The sequence below is a fragment of the Leucopleurus acutus genome (genome assembly GCF_964270905.1).
Source record: "Leucopleurus acutus genome assembly, chromosome: 15".
NCBI classification, from domain to species: Eukaryota; Metazoa; Chordata; class Mammalia; order Artiodactyla; family Delphinidae; genus Leucopleurus; species Leucopleurus acutus.
Genome location: NC_139157.1, coordinates 77,196,963 through 77,218,938, shown reverse-complemented (window position 1 = coordinate 77,218,938; position 21,976 = coordinate 77,196,963). Strand labels below are relative to the sequence as shown.

Below are 21,976 nucleotides of genomic sequence, written 5' to 3'. Positions count from 1 at the left end.
TAATTCCTACACCGTGGAGTGGAGGACTTCATTGTAGTTTCTTACAATATATTTTAGTTAGATGTTTCTATGGGGTTATGGCCTCAAAATCTAGTCTTAGACTCTTGAGAGGCAGGAAGAGGGATGGATTGGGAGTTTGGGACTAGTAGATGCAAACTATTATATATGGAACGGATAAACAACAGGTCCTAGTGTATAGCACAGGGAACTATATTCAATATCTTGTTATAAACCATAATGGAAAAGAATATGAAAAACAATATATAGATATATATAACTGAATCACTTTGCTGTATAGCAGAAATTAACACAAGGTTGTAAATTACCAATACTTCAACAAAATAAATTAAAAACAAAAAGAACCTTGAGAGGCAGGATTGAGGATGAGATGGGAGGAAACTAATATTTATCTGGCACCTGTTATGTTCTAGGTACTGTACAAAGGATATTTTTTAAAAATCTTCAGTTACTTTAAGCCATAAGTTTTCACCTGATTTTTACACCCTGCACTCACTACTTGATGTCTTTGAAATATCTAATTTTGTCTTCTTAAGTGATTAAAGTGAGTAATTAAGAGAGGCTACAAAGATGAGGGTCCCCTGACCAGAGGTCATTATCAGAATGAGCTGTGGATGTCAGTGTATTTTAACAAATCATCAAACAAGGCACATTTCTTTCCAGTTTAGTGTATTATACTTTTCCCCCATTAAACAAAAATGCCTAATCTGTGATATCTTATTAGACTTAAACCCTGCCTCATATAATATAAAAACTACAGAGCTCTGAGTCACACCTGATTACTTCCTCTCTTCATTGTAACATAATTTCTAATAGCTTTCAGTTTAGAATCAGCCCTCTAGGAGAAAATTGTATGACTTGGAGAAAGAGAACATCTATCCCTGGTTTGTTGGTGACAATAAAATTTGCCTTCACTGAAGAAATGAGTATTTTGGGACAAATGAAGTAAAGTGACATGGATTTGACGTGCAGTGATATTGTAGCTTTTAATAGCATGGTTATAGTTCAATTCTCAATGGTTTCTGAATCATTTATTCCAAGATTATGGAAAAGGTTGTGTTTTTCCAGCTTTGACTTGCAAAGTGAAATAATCAATATATTTTTCTCTCTACTAATAATAATGTGCCTGAGAGAATGATAAAGATTAATATTACATATAGTGTGCATTTGGGCCTGTGGAAGACCCACAACACATTACAGGGTATGGTAGCCTCTAATGGGGTCACTGATGAGCCTTACTTCCTGTTTTTAATATCCCTGTGGTGTCCCCTCCCACGCTGTAGAGCATGCTATACATGCTATTCCATAGCATGCTATACAAACGATGATGCATGATTCTGAGGTTAGGTCATACAACATATTACTTCTTCCACCTCGTTGCCTTGAATCAATTGCTCTGGAGGGAATCAGTTGCCATGTTGTGAGGACACTCAAGCAGCCATGTGGAGATGCTTGTATGAGGAAGAACTGAGGCCTTCTTGAGGCCAGTTTGCAAGATGTGTGAGTCATCTTGGAAGAAGATCCACCAGCCCCTGTCAAGTCTTAAGATTATAGCCTCAGTTGACATCTTGACTGCAACCTCATGTGCGACTCTGAGCCTGAACCAACCAGCTAAATTTTTACATAGATTTCCAACCTCTCCCAGTGGAGAGACAATAAATGTTTATTGTTGCTGTCAGCCACCAAGTTGTAGAGTCACTTTATATGCAGAGACAGATAACCAATCCACATAGAACCCCTTAAAGACCGGGCATTGCAGGATTTAAGTCTCCCAGTCTCTAACTCTGGCTTTAATCAGAATACCACAAAGGATCTGGCTTTGGTTTAGGATATTCTTTTTTTTTAATTAAAAATTAAAAAAAAATTTTTTAAATTGAGGTATACTTTTTTTTTTTTTTTGGCCACGCTGTGTGGCTTGTGGGATCTTAGCTCCCTAACCAGGGATTGAACCTGGGCCTTGTCAGAGAAAGCGCCGAGTCCTAACCACTGGACCACCAGGGAATTCCCTATTGATATTCCCTATAGCTGATTTACAATGTTGTGTTAGTTTCAGGTGTACAGCAAAGTGATTCAGTTATATATATGTGTGTGTGTATATATATAAATATATAAATTCTTATATATATTCTTTTTCGGATTCTTTTCCTTCATAGGTTATTACAAAATATTGAGTATAGTTCCCTGTGCTATACAGTAGATCCTTGTTGGTTATCTATTTTATATATAGTAGTGTGTATATGTTAATCCCAAACTCCTAATTTACCCCTCCTTCCTCTTCCCCTTTGGTAACCATAAGTTTGTTTTCTATGTCTGTGGGTCTATTTTTGTTTTGTAAATACATTCATTTTTTTTTTTTTTTAGATTCCACCTATAAGCGATATCATATGATATTTGTCTTTGTCTGACTTACTTCACTTAGTATGATAATCTCTAGGTCCATCCATGTTGCTGCAAATGGCATTATTTCCTTCTTTTTTGTGGCTGAGTAATATTCCATTGTGTGTGTGTGTGTGTGTGTGTGTATAATATCAGTATTCTAATCTGCAATGGGGACATTAGATGCCAGTCTATTTACAGGGAAGCTTTTAGAACAGGGTGTGTGTTTGTGTTTATGGTGGGAAGAAGGGGAGGAGTGAGTAGAAGGAAGGACTGAGAGACAGACGTAGCTTGTGCATTTAGGAACGTGGTTTCTATCCTCAGCGTTGCCGCTCTGAATTGTATTTACCTAATCTAGGTTGCCGTAGGCGACTTCCATGCTAGGTGTCCCCAACCCAACCAATTCAGTACCCCTTTTTCTAACAAATATTTGGTAATGCTCCCTTATGATCCTGAATGAGCTTCATCAAGAATATAACCAAGCAAATACACACTTTCAAAAAAGTCAATGCATTGTTCAAACTGTAACATAAACAGGGGGGAAGGGTGGGGGGAAGGGATAGATTGGGAGGTTGGGATTGACATGTACACACTGCTATATTTAAAATGGATAACCAACAAGGACCTACTGTACAGCACAGGGAACTCTGCTCAATATTATGTAACAACCTAAATGGGAAAAGAATTTGTAAAAGAATAGATAAATGTATACGTAAAACTGAATCACTTTGCTGTACACCTGAAACTAACACAACATTGTTAATCAACTATACTCCAATATAAAATAAAAAGTTAAAAAAACTGTAACATAAAGGAGAAATAAAAGGAAAATAATTTATAATAGCACAATATGTAATTCAAAAGGCATTATAGCACCATAAGACATAATAAAGCAGTTAGATTCCTATATGTACTTATATGTAAACATCTATAAACATCATTGTGGATTCCACAGCTACAATGGCAGACAGATTCAGATGTTGTATTGGCCACATAAACACAAGGATCACTACTGTCATAAGAGAAGTAGTGATTTCCTGAATTGGTGGCTAACACTTCGTAAAGTTCATTATACACATTGGCTGAATTTGCAGAAAGCTCAGGTTAAATTAAATTTTGCAAAATACATTTTGCAAATTATACTTATATAAAAAAAGAAGTGTCAGGAAAGAATGTAAAGGACTTAAGTGTCTTATCTAGTGCACTTTCTGGGTTTTCTGATCTATACGGGTCTGTGCCTTTTATCATTTTTGCAGTCTTTTAGTTGTAGTATACTTAGAGTAATGCAAATTATTCTTGTCCATGAAAGACAAAGGGTTTTCATCAGGTGGGATATAATTGACTATTTCCATGTGGCTATTGGCCAGTTTTGCATAAACTTGTAAATTTATTTCCTCATTTTTAATTGCTGATTGTGTTGTTTGAATTCTCCTTCAAACTGGTCATAACGTCTTACTTGTTTCCTCATTAGTAATTTGCTAAATATAATCTTTGACTTATGTTCATTTTATATTTGTATGAGAGTAATGATTTTACCTTTTAATAAAGTTTTACTTTAACAGGAGTTAGGTCCAGGCTTAGAAATTTACAGTTTTCTGCCCCCCCCCCCATACACATGAATATCTAGCAAGATATACAAAAGTATTAGTGGATATACAGACTGCCAACAAACACATGAAAGAATGCTCAACATCATTAATCATTAGAGAAATGCAAATCAAAACTACAGTGAGATATCCTCTCACACCAGTCAGAATGGCCATCATCAAAAAATCTAGAAACAATAAATGCTGGAGAGGATGTGGAGAAAAGGGAACACTCTTGCACTGCTGGTGGGAATGTGAATTGGTACAGCCACTATGGAGAACAGTATGGGGAGATACATTTTCCTAAATTCTAAACGTGCTCATTCAAAGCAAACAAACAAATACACATAGAGGTATTCATTTACCTGTCTTCAAATGCTTTCATTCGTTCCATCTATAAATGAAGTTGGGTAAGTTGTGTAAATGCTGTCTTTGGATGACATTTTGTGAACATTTTATTAAAATTCTGTGGATTAGCACTTGTTTCAACATTCCAAATAGAATAAAGCTAAGACACGTGCTCTGGCAAGGATGTTACCTAAGTTGACAATACAGAGAACTTGCCACGTAGCACGGGAGAGTTGTTATTTTTCCATCTCATTCATTGCCAAGCAAAAAAAAGAAATAGAGACAGAAGAAATTGAAAATCATCTTATCTTTTGGTTTACTCAGTGGTCAAAAGACATTAAATTTTCTCTGAGATTATAGAATCTAAAGACAAAGTTCCCATTTTCCTGACACATTTTTAAGGTCAGATGAATGATGTGACCTGTCTCTTTGAGCAGAAGTGTATGACAATGACTGGTTTGCTCAGTTGCCTGTGCGGACTTCCTTCTAGAAACTGACCACTGCATGCAACTTGTTATTTCCTGATGCCTTTAGGAATGCAGATTCATCTTCTTAAAACTTAAAAACTAAAGGAATTCATGGGAGTTTCTATCCATGTAAATGGATAGAATCCCCTTGTAAATGCTCTTGCTATTTCTACCTTAAGGACTGCTAAAATGTCACTTTCCCTCAATGCAAGAGGTGCTTCTTTGATTACAAAGCTGATCGTATTGTAAACTCCCCGAGTCTTCACAGCAGGACCCAAGGTGACATTCCTTCCCCACAGTCTCAGAGATGACCTTGTCAGCTCCTGGTTGCTCACTGGCCTCAGACCATTTGCACAACTGGTGCCTTATACTCTCTGTAAAAATGGGCAAAAGAGAGTCAGAAATATTTGCCTTCCCACCCTCATTGTGATGTTACCTCGTGTGGGTCAAGGTAAGAGGACACGAGACAGCAATCCTGTAGCTATGAATACGCCATGTCCCAGTCGCTCGAGAAGTGATACGGGTGGGAACGGGTGACTATGGGATTGGCTAGATGTCACTTTGACTGCCTCGCCCATGTCACCCTGGTGCCTGTCTCTCCGTGGCTTTCTTCTGCACAATGTTCTGTCTACTGTGTATTTCCTGCCCCCTTTTCTACCGTGGGCTCCTTCCAACTCCACAAATGCTGACCACTATTATCACTGATGACAAACACACCTTCACATTATGACTAAGGGCATTCCATCAGGCAGCCCTGCTTTCTCTCTGCGCCAGATGAATTGTCCAATTATGACCTGATTCTGCCCATTCTAGTCCTGGCTTTGCATCTTTTCCTGCTGACCTAATGTATAAAGCACTCTGTTTTTTTTTACCTACTATGCTCATTCAAGACACACTATTATGGTTAATTTGATGTTAGTTAGGCCATGATACCCAGATATTTGGTCAAACATTATTCTAGCTGCTTCTGTGAAAGTATTTTTTAGATGAAAATAACATTTAAATCAGTTGACTTTGTGTAAAACAAATTACCTTCTATAGTGTGGGAGGGCCTCATCGGTTGAAGCCCTCAATTAACAAAAAAAGAAACCTGACCTCCCCAGAGGAAATGGAAATTCTGTCAGCAGAGTCCTCCCTGGGTCTCTGGTCTGCCAGCCTACCTTGCAGATTTTGAACTTGCTAGCCTTCACCGTTGCATGGGTCAAGTCCTTAAAATCATTATGTTGACCTAGTTATGTGGCACAGTTTTCTGTATTTATCAACCTCTTCTTTTCTCCTCACTGTAAAATACTCGAGAGATCAATCAGAAGCATTGCTAATAATGGATACTTATTAACCTTCCTCATTATGTAAATATGAACCAACAAAAAGGGATGAAAGTGGCCATGTCAAGGGTCTGAGAACAAGCTAGGGCTGGCATCTCCTGGAATGTGCTCACTGGTCGTATGACCATAAAGTGGCAACAGGAAGACAATATTTGGACATCTGGGAGTGTGACCCAGACCAGCTCACTTGCATATAGTACAGACATTGCAGACACATAGCTCACCACCACCCACTATTGAGCCCGTAACAGACGCTGCTCATTAATCAGGCCAAGCTTTCTTGCCGAAGCCATTCATGGCTTCAGAATTCTTCATGATGGTTTTACCTCTTAACTACCACTCAAGTCAGTTCATTTTTGTCCAACTCTCCTTCTATCACCCAAGTCCAGGCCATCCACATCTCCAGCATGGATTGCTGTTAACGCTCTTCTAGCTGATTGCTTGCTTTCGCCCACCTCCAGCCAATTCCTCACAACGCAGGCAGAAGATCTATTTAAACTCAGATTCGCTGTGTCATGCCCAAGCTTAAGACCCCTTCAATGTTCCTAACAGGGCTCATAAAACTCGATGTTTCTGTTCATTAAAATGTTGAAAAGAGATTACAGGGACCACTACTCCGCAGAAAACATTGGATCATAACTTGAGGACGGAATTGGGAAGAGCTGGAAAAAGGGTGGTCATGGAGGAGAGGTTTGAGAGAATGAGGGTTGAATAGCGCTGCAGCAGGGAGAGGGCATCAGATCAGTTCAACTGGGGGCAGAAAGTCAGAAAACACATTTTCTTGGCAATTGCCACAATGTGGGGCAAATTCCCAAATATAAAATTTGGAGGACAGCACTATCTCAGCTTTGATCCAAGTTGAGAGTTGGAAGGCCTTCACGTTTCAGTTTTCTCTGGGCATTGCGAAGATGGTATCTAGGGATGGAGCATAATTGCAAGCCCCTGTTGAATGGCCGTCCCTTCCTTCTTTGAGATGAGATTTTCCCCATGGACCTCTGAACTATTTTTATTAGTGGCATATTCCTGCTGGGAAAATTTACTGTTTGGTCCTCAATTTAGAAATACAAGGAAGAAGAGGCAAACATGTTGACCTTAGTGGTGTAAAGTTCAGCTGAGTTTTTCTTACAAATCTTACCAAGTCTTAATTATTATCTTTTCATCTTGAAGTGGAGCAAATTAAATAACACCTTGGCCAGGCTCTTCTGGTTGAGAGTTAGGAAGTAAAATGTTTTGGCTGGGAGAGTGGCTTATTGCATATTTCCTCCACTTCATGCCTCCACATGAATCCTTGTGGTATTAATACATCCCATGCGGTGGAGCTAATTAAAGTTGTTCAGCACTCTCATTTTGACAAAAGTATTTACCAATGAGGAATATCACCCTTCATGTGAGGCTGTCTCTGGAGATGCATGAGGACCGATACGCAGAGAGGTATATCCTCCAGGAGTTTACCGTCTGACACCAGAAACACTGATGGACCCAGTAAAGTTGACAACAGTAACAAATAGTTATGAACCCCCAAGCATGTGCTACACACTGTGCTCAGTGCAGGAGATTTTTAAAAAAGGATAAGAATACGTTCTTTCACTTCAGGAAGTCAGTCTTGGAGGGACCCCAGAGATGCATACCAATTATTTCAATACTGAGTGGTAAATGCCTGATGGAGGTATATATACTTTTTTGTTTTAGAGTCAGGGAAGAATGGTAATTATGAGTCTTTTCAGGTAGCAGTTGGGAAAAGCTTCACAGAGGAGGTGGCATGTTTGCTGGAACTTAAAGTATGAGTAGGAGGTCATCAGGCTAGAAGGATGGATGGGTATTATAAGCACAAGAGAGAATAATTTGTGCAAAGCCACAAAGGCATGACTATGGATGACATATTACGGCAATGGTGAGCACAATGGCCAGAATAGATAGCTGACCACTGTTTCTGTACCACTTAATTGGCTCTCTCTGAGCTGCATTTTTAGGTAGCGCAAAAAGGGAAATAATAAAATTAACCCATCAACTCTTACTTTCATGGAGGTATTATGCTATAAATGTGTTCATTTACTCCTTTAACTCATTTAATATATATTAATTGCCTGTCTAGATGTTCCACGCATCTGGCTTGACACTGAAGATGATGTAATGAGTAGAGACAGACCGAGTCCTTGACCTCAAGGAATATGAGGACCCAGGTTCTCTAATGGGTTCATTCAGTTTAGCTCATATCACTGATTCCTTTCAATGGAGTCAAAGGCTGAGGCCAGATTAAGGAAAGTCAGAAACGTGTGGTGTTTTATCCTATTGCCTAGATGGGGGATGTGATGGCTAATTGGACTGGGCCATGGGATGCCCAGATATTTGGGTAAACACTATTCTGCGTGTGTCTGTGAGGGTGTCTCAGGATGAGATTAAGATCTGAATTGGTAGACTGAGTAAAGCAGGCTCCTCCCTAACGTGGGTGGGCCTCATCCAATCTGCTGGAAGCCTGAATAAGACAAAAGGCGAAGTAAGGTGGAATTCACTCTCTCTGCCTGTCTTTGAGCTGGAACACTGATCTTCTTTTGCTTTTGGACTTGGACTCAGACTGGGACTTACACCACTGATGCTCCTGGGTCCCCAGCTCGCTGACTGCAGCTCTGGGATGTCTCAGCCTCCATAAGCATGGGAGCCAATTCCTTATAGTGAATCTATCTCTATCTCTATATCTCTATCTCTATCATCTCTATCTCTATCTCTATCATCATCTCTATCTCTATCTCTAATCTCTATCTCTAATCTCCTGTTGGTTCTGTTTCTCTGGAGAATCCAGATTAATGCAGGGAATTAAAGGCAAAACAATGTCCAATAGCAGAATAGCTCTGCCTGAAGTTTGCTTTTTCACCGTTTCAGATATTGCAATTTATTGAGAGATCTGGCTTACATCTTAAATGGAATGTCTAGCAAGTGAGAAACTAATTTGGGAGGGAGAACACTAAAGAGCTTCTCTTTTGGCAGGTCAGATCATCATTCTAATGAACGAAAAGGAAAATGTATTGCTGCCTACGCACATGTAAACCAAACCAAATCAAATCACACAAAATTTCTACCCTAATGATATGATACCACTTTTGAACGAGTTGGATGCCTGTTATGCGGAGAACAGAATGTTGAGTTTGTCCTATAGGTTTATGACTCATTTCTATGAAATAGGAATAATCTTAACAGATAACTGGCTCTGCAAGAAAGAATGGGATCAACTAACCTAAAAAAATAAAAATAGAAGACCTCAGAATTCGAGACCAGATAGACACCAATTCATTTAGTGTTCTAGAGGCACATTTTGCAAGTACTTTATCTCAGGGGATTAACCACTACATTAGACTACTTACGCTGAGAGATTTCTATGAGTACTTGACTGAGATTTTAATGGCTTAGTGGGCCTTTGGTGACACTAACCTTAAAAATTTTCCAGGCTAGAATTATCTCAGTGATACTGAGGTGCAGAGCTTTGGAGTCCTGGGTGTCATCTACCTGTGCTGTGGAGAGACCCAGAAATTTTTGAGGGAGGGAAGCCTTGATCCTGCCTAGAGCTGCTTTTTGTTTTCCTTCCCCTTTCTACATATATGAGTGGGATGCCCTTTTATCAGGGATGTTTCCTAGTGGGGGTCTTCATTGGTCATTGAGATATGTCCTTTCTGTCCCTGGCTGGGCTGATTATGAAAACGTATGGATCTGCCTTTCATTGGCAACATAGTATATTTGCTGTCTAAGCCCAGGCCAACAAATATAGTGCTTCTTGGTCAATACTAATCAAAAGCTCAGTTATGAGGGTAATTTTTATTTATGGGGCATTGACTGAAGGTTATACCGCATGGTCATGCCTCTGGATACTCTAAAATCAATCCTTGAGTTAAGGCAGACGGTCAGCACCTGTCCCTCATGGAACCACTGTAATGAACTGGGTTCAGGTATTCGTTATGCGTCTCCAGGGAGGGCCTTCTAGGAAACACCTGACACCGAGTTTATGCTGTAGGGGAGGCTGAGGCAGACAGAACGTGGTTCACCGTAACCCAGATGCTCCTTCTTAGGAGGACTCAGGAGAAATATTTTTCTCCTAAGCAATTACCATGCTCTAAGCATGCAGGTTCCAAATCATGTGACAAATTGCATTGTCCTCACTGCACAGTCTGCTGAGAAGCTCAAAGCCAAATTCATGAACCACCTAAGCAAAGAAATAACGTTCTGATATTTACTTTCTAAACAATTTTCCCTATGGAGTCATTTGATTTTTTAAAAAATATTATTACGGTGAAACATAACATAATATTAGACGTTTTAAAGTAAATGGTTTAAATCGTAAAATGCCTAATATAAAAAAGGAGTGATGGCAATATTCAGTTCAATATTGCCTTAATTCTGTTATTCTAAAATTATTTATTAGTTATAAACATCTGATGACCTCAAAAAAAGTGAATGATTCAGTAATTGTGTTAGGAAAATTCACAACGCTGTGTAACTACCACCTGTATCTAGTTCCTAAACATTTTCATTACTCCAAGAGTCATCTGACCTATCTTTGTTTCATCTTTTCTTCCATTTTTCTTTCAGTTCTTTAAAATAAAATCTTATTGTATTTCACACAAGTCTGTAAACCATCGTCACCTTTTTTGGGGAATGAGGCAGGATTTTAATAAACAGATTATTAAGAAAAACCTAAGAACCAAGAATGACTCATCTTGCAGAAGCTAAAGGAGGGAGTATAAAGAAGGGAGTGTCAATAGGAGCCCCGCGTCAGCGGTGTAGGAAAATAAAGATGGAAGGGAGGCTGCTGAATTGAAAAACGATCTGTGATTTGGGTGAAAATTGTGTCCCTGTAACGTGTGAAACCGTGTGAAAACTGTGGTGATTAGAAGGCGAGATTGTGAAGACTCAGAATGCTAGACTCTTAAAGAAAATGACAAGGCAGTGAAATAGAGAAAGAAGAGGCTGTGGGTTGAGAGAAAACAAGTTTGGGGCACTATATATTTTTTAAAATGATGGAGCTACTACGCCAAACATAGTGTAATAGGTGGAAGAAACTTGAATGATGGTCTTGGCTTTGCCACCAGCTATGCGGTGTGACCTTGAGCAAGGAACTTCCCACCTCTAGCCTTGGTTTTCTTACCTGTGAAACATACAGCTTAACTAGAGTATGCCTAAGAGTCCTTCCAGCTTTAGTGTTCTATGGTATATTCATGAATGGAAGGAATGTATACAAAAAATGAAAACAGTAAAGCAATTTTGAAAACACAATAATATTTCATCATAGATATACTATCATTTTTATTAATATACCCCAAATGCTGATCTTATAATAAGGTTTTTTGGTATCATAATGAAGGAAAGGAATCTAGTGAGCATTTAATATCATTCATGTCACCAAAAGGTGGTCTGTTTTATCCAACCAACTTTTAAGTGATTTAAAAGTCAAAAGAGTGGTTGTTGTGAATTGTGGTTGATTATCAATGGCCATAAAAGCTTTGCTACTTCTTCCGTCAAGAGATAAGGTCTATGTTCCCTCCTCTTTAATCAAGATGGACGCTATGGCTGCCTAGCCATTAGTATGTGAGGAAGTGACACTGTTTCTGGGCCCTGAGGAGACTGGAACCTTCCACTTTTTTCTTTTGTGACAATGACTCCTTGAACCCAGCTGCCATGCTGAGAGGGAGCTCAAGCAGCCCCTCAGAGAGGCTACACAGTGGAGAAATGAGGCCTCCAGCCAACAGCTCTGGCTGACCACTGATTTGTCAGCTGTGTGAGTGAACCCTCTTGAAAAAAGATCTTCAACGCCAGTTGAGACACTCTAGTTGTCACAACATGGGGCAGAAAACAGCTGTCCCTACTGATCCCTGTCCAAATTTTCAGATTTATGGGCAAAATAAGCAATTGTTGTGTTACGGCACTAGCTTGAAGGGTGATTTGTAATGCAGAAATAGATAACTGTATCATGCGGTTAGTATTTAGTCACTGGTAATCATGTAAACCAAATATAATCTGTATAGGTGGTTCTGCTATCATGCCACACATGTTTTTGTGAAAAACCTTGTACTCAGTAAAGTTGCCTACTGATTTCACATGAGGAAAATAGGAATGAGGTAGACCACCAAAACCCACAGAATTTTGTAAAGAGCCCTAACTAAAACGGAAACAGCTCTATTAAAAATAACAGCCACAAAAAATCTTCCCTGGCATTTCCACTTAGAATCACAGAGCATCCTTATCAGCCTTATATCCTGGGGTTATTGCTTCCTTAAAGACATTTTTACTTATAGTTTCACCAGGGAGCTGCATAAAGTGGGAAGCACAGAGTTTCCTAAAGCCACTATATCCACTACTTCTTGCACTAAAAAAAGACTCTTCTGCAGAATATTCGCTTTTTTTTTCATAAGGTCTTCATATATTGATAAAGATTTCCTCTTTAACTGTGAGAAAGTTTGACCCTATTGCCTCAAAAGTAAACATTCTTGAAAATTCAGAAGTGAACCAGGAACCTCCAAAAACTAAAAATAGAATTACCAAATGATCCAGCAATCCCACTCCTGGATATATATCCAGACAAAGCTATAATTGGAAAACATACATCTACCCCTATGTTCATAGCAGTACTGTTCACAATAGCCAAGGCATGGAAACAACCTAAATGTCCATTGACAGATGAATGGATAAAGAAAATGTGGTATATATACACAATGGAATACAACTCAGCCATAAAAAAGAATGAAGTAATGCCATTTGCAGCAACATGGATGGACTTAGAGATTATCATATTAAGTGAAGTAAGTCAGACAAAGACAAATATATGATATCACTTATATGTGGTATCTAAAATATGACACAAGTGAAACTATCTATGAAACAGAAATGGACTCACAGATAGAGAGAACAGACTTGTGGTTGCCAAGGGGGAGGGTGATCAGGGAGGGATGGATTGGGAGTTTGGGGTTAGCAGATGCAAACTAGTATATATAGAATGGATAAAAAACAAGGTCCTACTGTAGAGCACAGGGAACTATATTCAATATCCTGTGATAAACCACAATGGAAAAGAATATGAGAAAGGAAGTATATATATGTATAACTGAATCACTTTGCTGTACAGCAGAAATTAACACAACATTGTAAATCAACTATACATCAATTTAAAAAATAAGTTACTTAATTAAAAAGTAAAAAAAAAAATAAAAAAGTGAACTAGGAGGATTTCGATGTTTACTGACATCCTTATTGACTAGTTACACATGTGCTAATTGGCACTAAAGAGACACACATAGCAGAACAGACAGTATCCGGGGTCAGCCTGTATATGGAGAATAGGAATACAAACACTGATTGTAAGAGCCCAATCCTCTGTCACCATAGCCCCTTGTCATGGACGTGGGCCTTAGGACCCACCTTGTCCTGACAGACTCTCAGGTTTGAAGCTCAGTTGAGATGGATGTTCAGGGTGGGCAGCGGTTGGTGCTGCTTTGGTTTCAGCTTCTTTCACCAGATCTGTCAGGAAAGGGCTATCAGTGCTCTCTGTGGGACTGGGGATGAGAGCTGAGGGAAAGATGCTGAGGGTGACCACCTCTTTAGAAGAAGGTGGTTCAGTGGACAGCTCTTCCGTTGGAAACAGTGGTGGGACCCAACCTTCTCCTGGGTGGAGGATGACTTTATCGCTGGTCTTTGAGATAGTGTCATAGATGGATTCCTCAAAGAGGATGTCATCATCCAACACAGACCCTGTGGGAAGTAACTCACCAGGTAGACTCTGTCCTGCTCTGTCCACTGTCTCCAGCATGGGTTGACCAAGAGGAAGTTCTGGACTCAGAGTGGCAACCTGAAGAAGGAATTTAGGACAGATGTTGACAAGGGACATTTCTCTGTATATGAGAAGGGTTATACTCTGTATTTTTTCTTTTCATTTAAATTTAAGCAAATCATTTCGTAGTTGACTTGAATCTATTGTGGATTCTGTTTGTAGGTTCTGATACAGAAACATGTCATGAAAGGAAAACATGCATTGATACAGTAGTAAAATATGATCTTGTGGCTGGGTCTGCCTGTATAGGGTTAACTGATACCCAAAATACTTTGCAACGTGTGTCAATCATATTCGAACTTATGAATCTTTTTATTTAAAAAGGGAATAAAGCTTAGCGCTTCCATTTATGAACACCGTAGTGACAACTTTTGGCATAAATTAAATGAACATAGCTTTAAATGAAATACAAAAGTTATTACTGAATTCATTATTTTTTACTTCCTAAGTTATTAATTTATCCTTAAAAACCCCCATAAAATACATAGATAAGACCTTAAGACTTAAGGACAAACTTATAGAGTATCTTTATGTTATATTTATTTCAGAAAGTCAAATAATATATTCTGCTTTAAGTATTTTTTCAGTTCACGAACATGTATTTGTTTTATCAAAAATGGCAATTCCTGACTCTAATTGAAACAGAGCTCTACCTATGTTGAAGGAAACTTTGAATTTAAGGATATTTGAAATGCAAATTGTATTATATTTTATTAATACAGATAGTGGAAGTGGGTAAGCAAGTACTGCCTATAAAAACCAGAAAAGAATTTTATTTCTTTGTTTCTTGAGTGTAGTTGCTTTACAATGTTGTGTTAGTTTCAGGTGTACAGCAAAGTGAATCAGTTCTACATATACATATATTCATTCTTTTTTAGATTCAGAAAAGAATTATATTTAGCATTGCAGAGGGGATCTTGCTCTGTTCAGTCCTTAAGCTGACTTTTTCTGATGGAAGATTTCGAGGCTTTGTTCCTATTTGAAGAACAGAAGAACAACAGACTCACCTTTGTGATGTCAGCGAGGAGAGTGGGCAGCACCGATTGCGTGTCAGGATCAAGACCTGGCAAAGACCTAACAATTTCTGTGGGTGAAAAAATCACAAGGTTTGAGTGTTTCTTTTTCTTTTTTTCTTTTGTGGTTGGAGCAGTAAAACAGTGAAGGTTGGGAAATGTGGCGATAATCGGTTCTTAAGGAGTGGTACAACAAATCATCAAGAAATCAGCATCAGATGCACTAGTGGTCATTGATCTGAGTGATCTGCTGAAGGATGCATGCAAGGGGTGCATCTTGCAAGTCTATGGGATATGAACAGTTATTAAGGTGGATTTTTAGGGTGTTTAGTTTTGTTGTACACATTTGGACCAAGCAGGCCAACTGATTGGCTAGGCCAGTGGGGACAAAAATATAACTAAGTTGACAAAGAAAGAAATGGCTAAAATAAATACTAGAACCAAGGACCGAATGTGAGTCCTTGCGAGTCCTACTTCCACCCTGAAGCCCAATTCTCAGATTATCCCAAAGGGTTCAACCAAGACACCAACCCAGAGTACCAGATGCTCTCAGAGATGAGTCTGAAGTTTTCACTGAACTTTCCTTGTCTAGAAATTCAAAAGTGAACCAAGAGGATTTTAATGTTTACTGACAACTTTAGTGACACACCCTACATCTCATCCCAAGGGATCTTTGTAAAGTTTTCCAGAGTTGAGTTTGACTCTCTAAACTACAGAAACTGACAGAGAATGCCAGTTTCAAGCCATGTCACATTAAAATGGCATTTCTAGTGCCCATCTATTATGCCAAGAGTACTGGGTGAAGAGTTCCAGGCTCCTGGGTCCCTCCAGGGCGCCCTCTGAGGACCCTGAGTGAGCCTGATTACCTGTTGATTTCTTTAGACCCATGTTCTTCTCTCCCCACTACTCCCTGACATGGGAGGTTGACTTATATGGACCGTATCAGTGGTTCCTTGCTTCCTGTCTTTGGGATGGCTTAGATCATTAGGCAGCCCTTCAGGCCTGGAGGTAGCAGTGGGGCCATGGTGCTTCTAGCCCCGGGGAACTGTCCTAGTCCTCTGGGCATTAGGGAAACCTTTATAAAACCTTTATCAATTCCTAGTTCAAATGTGCCACCTGGAACCTGACCCATTTTCTAGATGAGGGAATCTGGGCTGTGCCAGATGAGGGAACAGAACCCTCCTCGAGTTCTTCTCTCCACCTGGGTTCCACTGGGTGACTGTGGTCGAGCTGGGCTGAGCTGAGCCTCTTGGCTTCCCTAGAGCTATTTTTGGTGTGAAGTGGTCATGAAAGGCTCATTGAATGAGACCCGGGGGGCAGTGAGGAAAGACAGAAATGATAACCATCCGTGATTGGCCTGTCACCGAAATGACTGACTCTACAGGACCCAAGTTAAAATGACAGTGACCAGGAGACAGTCACACCTCCTCATCTCTCTGTCAGGATGAGGATAATCTCAGAACTATGAAATCACCCACTGACCATCAGTGAACTGAATTGACCCCATATCCAAGGACTGGTCTTCCTCCAGTGCTTTGCTGATCAGCTTTCTGAGATCTAAAGCTGTGGGGTAGATTTCCATTTGCTTGTCTTCCTCCATCATTCCATGAAGGTCTCCTTCACTTTCAATTTTGTTGGAATCAAAAGACAGGAGGTCCCCTGCAGGGCTTTTTGCTTCTGCCTTGTCTCTCTGAAAGATGGCTGTAAGTTGCATCTCTGTAGAGCTTGACCTGTAGATCGCAGAGGACACATCACATCCAAAGCCATTGTTACATGCCTTATAAAGAGAATCACTATGTTGCTACAAAGCTTCAGGACAGCTTCAACCTCTTTCCTGACGGACTTTTAATGAATATCACATACTTGAAACTAATTTCAGTGTTTGTCAGAAATATGAAAGGTAGAAAAAGAATTGACATATATTTCAGCTCTGAAATAGAATGTATGATGGGACTGAAATCCAGCTTGAAGAGAGACTATTAACTGCATCAAGTGACCATACATTTTCACTTCAGGTCTTTGTGAAAAAGTTAATTGTCAAGAGCTGCTGGTATTGATCAGTGTCTTCGTGGTCTTATAAGTGCCAATCAGCAAGAAGGATGAATTGTCTTTTTTCTTTTCCTACAAGTAGCCTCTTGTAGGATATAGCAGGGGGACAACAATATGTATGTGTTTTAGCCAAGTCAAAGCTTCAGTTCTCAAGGCTATTTCTTTTCTACTTTTTTGAAGAAGGATTTTTTAATTAAAAAATACAACACTATATTAAACATAATCTCTTCTTCCCTCAAGTTGCTTTTAAAATAACATCTTAGAAGGAAGATGTGAGAAAAGAGAAAGGGAAGTAGTTCATGATTAACTGTATTTCTTATCATATTTATTGAATCAGCGCCTTTACTCATGTAAACATGAAATAGGATCCTCTCTAGCTCTGTCCTCTAGGACCAGGTTTTACCTCTTAGTTTGTGCCATAAATCCACACAGAGGGATACAAAAATGTTTTAAAGGCCACAGGAACCGATAATGTGTATTCTCGGCAGTTCTTCGGGTCACACGATCAATCAGAGTCTACGGTTGGTTATTTCCCCAATTACAGGAGCCAAGCTAGATACAGTGTGCCCTTTCCCCATTCACACTGACCTGGGAACCAAGAGGCAAATTAGTTCCTCTGCTTTATTACAGACTTAGGCGGCTTGCATGCACAAGTGTGCGTCCAGACCGACAACTTCCCATCACAAATGACATTTAAGAAATTGTTGAAACATACTTGCATCACAGATAGGTGTTTTTATGTTTTTCTTTTGAAAAGCTTTTGAGTTGTATAGAACACACTTTCGCTGATCAGGTAGGTCACTGTTTACCTGCTTCTCCACATAGTGATTTTGATTTGAGGGTTCTTTTCTACTACTGAGCAATTGATCAAATACTCCCATTTAAATAAGACACCAATAAAAAGACACTGGCTTATCCCAGACTTTATACGTAAAAATAATCTGCAAGAGTTTAGCACATAAACGTGTGTGTGTGGGGGAAATGTACTATATTTCAAAACATTAAAAAAAAAGTTCAAATTACCCATCTCTTTCTTTCTTTGGTCTTCATGTCATCATACACAACGGGAACATGCAAGGGAGAAAGAATTTTCATGAAATTTATTGAGACATTTGATGAATCAATCACATACAAAAAAAAAGTTTCATTGTCTCCCATGTTGGTTCAGAGCCATCAGACTTTGGATAGAAGTTTTGGGAACCATATGGATCTCAGGAAGTAAACATTATTCTGTGATGTTTCTTATTAGGATTTGAGCCTTAGTTCAAAGATTTTAGGTACTTAAACTCTTTGATTTCCTTATATTCCTTTTACAGAGGCTTCAAATATATCCTATACATCTTAGGTTTTCAGCAGGGTGCTGGTGCCAGGAAGTTGTTTTAAAAAGTATTTTATAAATGGGTTTCTCATCCCCTTAGTTTATTCCTGAAGGTAATTTATCTGAGACCAGACGCTGGAACTGGAGTTTTGCTGACTGTTTTTTGAATTGCTTTAATCAGTAAGCCTTGAGGGGATGGAACAATTCACCACGCAACAGGTTGCAGGAAAAGCAAACCCCTGTTTACCGAGTGGGTGGTCTGTTGCAGGCAGTTCACATGCTTCTTCATTTAATCTTTTCAACAACATGATCACCATTTTATAGATAAGGGAAGATGCAGAGAGAGGGAAAGCTGTCAGTGGAAAAGTAGCAGAGCCGAGATTCCAACCCTGGCCTGGAAGACCATAGCCTGGGCTCGTTTTGCCACGCCACCACCTGTTTGTGCCAGAAAAAAAGGCCATTTGGTCACCAGACTGGCGACAACATTTTGGACTTCTCTGGGCACATAACGTGGATTTAGTTTAGAAGCTCATCTGTCTTCACTCACTGTAGACTAGTTTGCATTATCGAGAGTTAAATGCAAATGGAATTATATCATACTCCTTTTTTGGGGCATCTTTCACTGCACATGATTATTCTGAGATGAATCTATGTTGTTGTGTATTGCAGTAGTTCATTCTTTTGCTGAGTAGCAGTCTGTGGTAAGAATATACCACAATTTGTTTATCTGTGACTCTGCTGATGGCTATTCGGGTTGTTTCCAGTTCTTGGCTAATACAAATGAAGCTGCTGTGGCTAGCTGTGTACACGTTTTTGAAGGAATATACCCTCCAACTAGATTGAATGATTGTTAATAGTTTCTCATAGTTGCTTTAAGAGATAAAGCAATATTTAAAGTGGAACCTTTAATGTTCCTCCTTATAACCATGTTAATAATAGATGTTCTAACTTCTTCCCAGTTGTGTTACAGGAATCAAATGAGGTCACTGATATAAAAGTATTTGTTTAATTGTAGATCAGGTTTTATAAGAGTGAGCTCATAGAAAGAGGGTACCTTGAGACTCCTGGGAGTTTAGGTCTTTTGTGGGAGGATCTGGCTCCCTGAGAAAGCAATTTCCTTCATAACAAGTTTACTTTACAATATTCTGAGCATTGTTTTTCATGATTAAAAGTTTGCCACACTCATAAGCATATTATTTATTGTATTTGGGGGTCAAAATGTTTTCTGGGAGGATAAGTCTACGTAACATAATGGAAATCACTGGGAAAATGCGATCAAATATACTTTATAAACATCCTTGACAGAAAGAAGGATAAACTCTTACAGAGAAAAGCACACGGGAAAGATGCAGTTTCAGAGGATCTAATAACTTTAAAATATTTACCTTGCAAAATTTCATCCCCTAACATTTTGGTTTTCTTCTGAAACAGATTTTTAAAATTATTATTAGTTTTTCATTTATTTGAAGAGGGGAGATAATGAGCATTGGAACATTCACCGAGAGAACTGTTCCTATCCTTTCCTTCAGGTTTAAATTAAAAATTTATTCTTTAACTGCAGTGGTCTATCCAGGAGACCTTGCATCTATGCAGAGTATTCTCCTATCACCTTTTATTTCTCTCTAATCCATCTGATTTCACATGGAGTACTGTGGAGCAGCACCTTGAAATAAAGAAAAATGAGTCTGCTTTGGTAAATGTTAAGGGTTTCATCTGTTGTTACTTTCATGGTTCAACATGTCCTTCCTCTGAAATTACACAAATCAGAGGGCCTGATAGCTTCGAGAGAAATAAATGGGCGGAGCCCCCCACCTACACAACTGTTCTTTGTGATTATGTGGGACCCACCCTGTGGACCTTCTTGCTTTAAGACAACAGATGGTGACAGGCCAGGAGGAACTTCGAGAGAGGTCTGTCCTCCCGTTTTACAAATCCCCCTCAGTGCAAGGGATCTCATTCTGCTCACACCAGGGCTGATATATGCCCTGTGGCACAGTTAAAAAAGTACCACATTATGATCCCCCTTGTAGATGTTTTGAATAGTGAGAACTTAAAAGAAAGATGCAGAAGTCTTGCCAAAACTCCTGAACCCACATTGGAATATTGAGATGCTACTGGATATAGGCCTGCTTATGGGAAAGCTGTGGGAACATGATGGAACCCTGCTTTAGCGTGGCACTATTTTATTTCATGTCTTCTATTTAAATATTCAATTTTATAAATTTTGCATGGTAATACATTACTATGGACCAGACATCAGAACGGTATAAAAGTACGGTCAGGCATCAAAGTGATAAAACAGGTATTAATAATTCCATCCCCATCCCTGTCTACCCAATTCTCTTACCCCTATAGGTACCACTTTTGATTAGTTTCCCCTGTCTCCCTAGGGTCAACTTGATTTGCTTAAACAATGACAGTACTTAGCACTGGATAGGAAACCAGGCAATTGACATCAAGGTAACTAATTGCTACTTTTCTGGATCTGTCTCTGCTGAGGGATTTTCCTAAGAGGTTTGGTAAATGACATTGTCCTTGCCTGTTTCTGAATCCGGAGGAGGAAGGAAGGAGGTCGGCTCCTGTGTTACTCCTTAAAAATCACCTAGAGTCATGTTCTAATTAGACAACTCCTTCATCTGAAATGTATTCAGATTTCAGGATTTGGCGGAGCTAAACAATTGGGGTAAAAGTGACCTTAAAATCCTCATGACATTGCTTTTAAAAGGGGATAGAGAGAAAGAAAGTTAAAAATTGAGAAGAGTCCGATTCTCTTACCTAAATCCTGACACATGGATTTCTTTGAATCCTGGAAGTTTCTTAAATACCTTTTGCATCTGCAGAGAGAAAGAAATTTATGAAATACTCTTTGGTTCTACTGGGTCAGATCTTATCTAACTGAGAAAGCCTAAACACTTTTGATGAGTTAGGGGAAAAAAGTGAACATGGAAAATTGAAGTAACGATTGAGGCCAAACTTTTTGTTCTCATTTATTTCTAAAACCCAGAGGAAAGTGTTTTGCTATTTATTTAAAAGCTGTAATTGGGTAGTTGTGACCTGCTTTACTGGTTACTTTACATAAAATATGAAATAATTTTAAGGTGGTATTTGGGAGAAACTTTTTTGGCTACAGTATTTTTATTTATACACACAAAGTAATGATCATATTTTCTGAATTGAATTATATGATTTGGAAAACATCTGTAATGTTAAAGGGATTATTAAAGTCAAACTGGTTGCTGTACCTAATTAAAATGGTAGAAGCATACATCAAACTGATCAAGCAAACATACATCAAATGGTAGAAGCTAGTATTCAAACTAGTGAATACAACAAACAAGAAGCAGACTCACAGATAGAACAAACTAGCGGTTACCAGTGGGGAGAGGGAAGGGGGAGGGGCAATGCAGGGGTAAGGGGTTAAGTACAAACTATTAGGTATAAAATAAGCTACAAGGATCCATTGTACAACATAGGGAATATAGCCAATATTTTATAATAACTATAAATAGAGTAAAACCTGTAAAATTTGTGAATCACTGTATTGTACACCTGTAACATACCATATTGTACACCAGCCATCTTTCAATTGAAAAAAAAAAGAATGAGTAAAAAAAATGGTGGAAGCAAACTCTAATCTTACTAGTTTTGCTCTTAGATTTATGTGGACTT

At 38.9% G+C, this 21,976-nt stretch overlaps 1 protein-coding gene across 2 annotated transcripts in view; it reads right to left on the bottom strand.

The window, feature by feature from the left end:
- The window catches only part of IMPG1 (interphotoreceptor matrix proteoglycan 1), a gene marked incomplete at both ends in the record, with an annotated part of 94,454 nt that overhangs the window by 37,522 nt on the left and 34,956 nt on the right, over positions 1 to 21,976 (bottom strand). For both annotated transcript variants that reach the window (XM_082855395.1, XM_082855396.1), the window contains 5 exons: positions 13,863 to 13,945; positions 14,935 to 15,011; positions 16,423 to 16,670; positions 18,013 to 18,033; positions 21,083 to 21,141. In XM_082855395.1, the coding sequence (XP_082711521.1) occupies positions 13,863 to 13,945; positions 14,935 to 15,011; positions 16,423 to 16,670; positions 18,013 to 18,033; positions 21,083 to 21,141 (488 nt within the window). The remainder of the gene's footprint in view (positions 1 to 13,862; positions 13,946 to 14,934; positions 15,012 to 16,422; positions 16,671 to 18,012; positions 18,034 to 21,082; positions 21,142 to 21,976) is intronic.